The sequence below is a fragment of the Neltuma alba genome, unplaced genomic scaffold, assembly GCF_004799145.2.
Source record: "Neltuma alba isolate B1F8T4 unplaced genomic scaffold, ASM479914v2 tig00012806_pilon, whole genome shotgun sequence".
Lineage (NCBI taxonomy): Eukaryota > Viridiplantae > Streptophyta > Magnoliopsida > Fabales > Fabaceae > Neltuma > Neltuma alba.
In genome coordinates, this window is record NW_021637203.1 from 8,692 (window position 1) to 11,117 (window position 2,426).

Consider the following 2,426-nt stretch of genomic DNA (forward strand, 5'->3'; position numbering starts at 1 on the left):
TGTATATAGATTGTACAAAAAGATTCATGACTTTTTTAATTTTGAGAAAAATTAAAAAGAAAAAAGACTTAATAAATTATAAATGGCTATGGTATGAGGCCCCTATCAAACCTCTAAATTTGATTGTCACATTCAAATCAAATGAGAAACTTATTTAATTTGAGATGATAAATTATTTTATTAAAGAAAATAAAACAGACTAAAAATGTCTTTACAGTTACATATATAACATAAATTATTGAAACTCCCTTTTGTCCCAACATAGGAAAAGTCGTCGTTTCTAATATCTCAATCTTTCACTCAAAGGGCCTATCCAATACACATACTTTTCATACTTTGAAAAGAAATACCTTTCTGCCGGCTTGAGGCTAAACGACAATTAATTAACATTAAGTGTGAAAATTAAAATTAAATTAATAACATATAAAGGTTGCAAGAGCCACATTCCTATTAAAAATTCTAATAAAATTAAACCCAGTATAATATTAAAAACCACTAATAATTATTGGTCAAGTGGGAGAGATTCCATTTCTCTTAAATAAAGGGACAAACATTATGTAAGAAAAAATAAAAATAAGATTTATTTTTAACTTAATCTCGCAGAATTTCAAATTTGCCTTTAGTATAATGCCAAATATTTAGATAGATTATAAAAAAAAAAAAAAAGCCTCAAAACCTACAATATATGTTTATATTTTATAATCTTGAATATAAGTTTTTAACTTTACAAAAAGGTTTGAGATGAGTTATTATATTATATTAATGAATATTGTGACTTTTTGAGGATTTGATATTATACACACACACAAATGTAATATGAATATATATTAGTATCTTATATCAACCGAGTGAAATTTGAGTATAATTAGAGTCAAGTAAAATATGGCTCTTTCACGTGAATTTTTTTTTTCTTTTTCACACGTGAGACATGGAATTAATCATAATTTTTTAACCCTTACTCAACCTAATCACGGGTGGTAGCTAGCTATAACCTGAATATAAAACCAAATTTATAGTGTAAATTACATTATAATTTAGATCTTATATTTAACATCAGAAGTAGTATATATTATAAGATTCCTTAAGGAACTGTTTATAATTAAAAACGTGGGGAGATAGTACTCGCATAGTACGGATAGATTTTTAAGTTAGAGTTCAAATATTTTTAAAAATTTTGGAAAAAAAAATAACACACAACTTGTTGATAGAGTACAGAGCATGTGTGCGTTGACTTGCTCCATTTTCAACCTTGAAAAAAGGCACCTCAAAATAATTGGTAGGGTAAGGTTACCTATCTAGTGGCCATTTCTTAAGCTTAAAGTTTGGATTCATCCTTTCTATATAAACCCCACTTGGAAATATCTCTATTTCACGCTTTCAAACTAAACCTTTCTTCACCAAACCATCTTGATCGATCGGATCCAGATGGGAGGTTGCGTTTCTTCTTGTAGATCCTCGTCATCGTCGAAGTCGCCGTCCTCGTCTGCGTTTAAGAATAATGTTCGTGTCGTTCATCTCAACGGCTACGTGGAAGACTTTCTGGAGCCAGTTTCAGTGAGACAACTCACCGGCGATCCTCCGAAGCACATCGTTTGTACGACGCTTCACCTTCTGGCGTCGTCGGGGACGCCGTTGAAGGCTGACGTGCGGCTCCAGCCAGGGGAGGTTTACTTTAAGCTACCGTGCTCCGTCCTGCAGGCGGATGTTTCTCCTGTCGACTTGGCCTCCCTCGCCAAGCGGCTCACTGCCATAGCTAAAACAACTACGAGTACTGTGAGCTTAGCCGAAGAGGAAAATGGAAAGCCGCCGCGGCTTGGCGGCGGCGTCCCTCTGGCGAGTCACCTGGGTTGAGCCATAGAGATAGAGTTTCAGTATCGGCTTGGAGATTGCAAGGTGGAAGAAGGAGAGGAGGAGGAGGAAGAAGAAGCCCTTATGGCCATGGAGTTCAGCCATGGAAACCCATTTGGATACGATCGGTGAAAGCTCGTTCAGTTCCAGATGTAGTGAATGATCTGAATCTATAATGCAAACAAAATTCATTTTTTAGTTTGTGTTTTATAATATATATATATATATATATATGTCATCATGATGATCCGAAAGTTGTTGTTCTTGAACATAACATCTCAAATGATAAAGGGAAGTATAGTGGAATTGCGCAGACCTTTTCTTCTTTCAACCAGCAACTTTCTGGTCCAACTTTACACGATTATGTTTATAGGTTCATTACCGGCAGGGTCTCTCTCTCTCTCTCTCTCTCTCTCTCACACACACAACACATATATATATATATATATATATATATTAAAATGGACAAAATATACGTTTCGTTTAATCTTCAAGGACGATTTTTGTGTATGGTTGTGAGCGTATGGGGGTGTTTTTTTTAGTGTTCTCTTTTAGTCTTTTACTCACATAACCAGCTT

General features: G+C 34.5%; 1 protein-coding gene across 1 annotated transcript; it reads left to right on the top strand.

Moving 5' to 3' along the window:
• The first annotated feature begins 1,409 nt into the window (after window positions 1-1,409).
• LOC114731158 (uncharacterized) lies at window positions 1,410-1,851 on the top strand. Its single transcript, XM_028918282.1, has one exon. It carries the CDS (start codon window positions 1,426-1,428, stop codon window positions 1,849-1,851), a length of 426 nt encoding a protein of 141 aa, XP_028774115.1. The 5' UTR covers window positions 1,410-1,425.
• The last annotated feature ends 575 nt before the right edge of the window (window positions 1,852-2,426 follow it).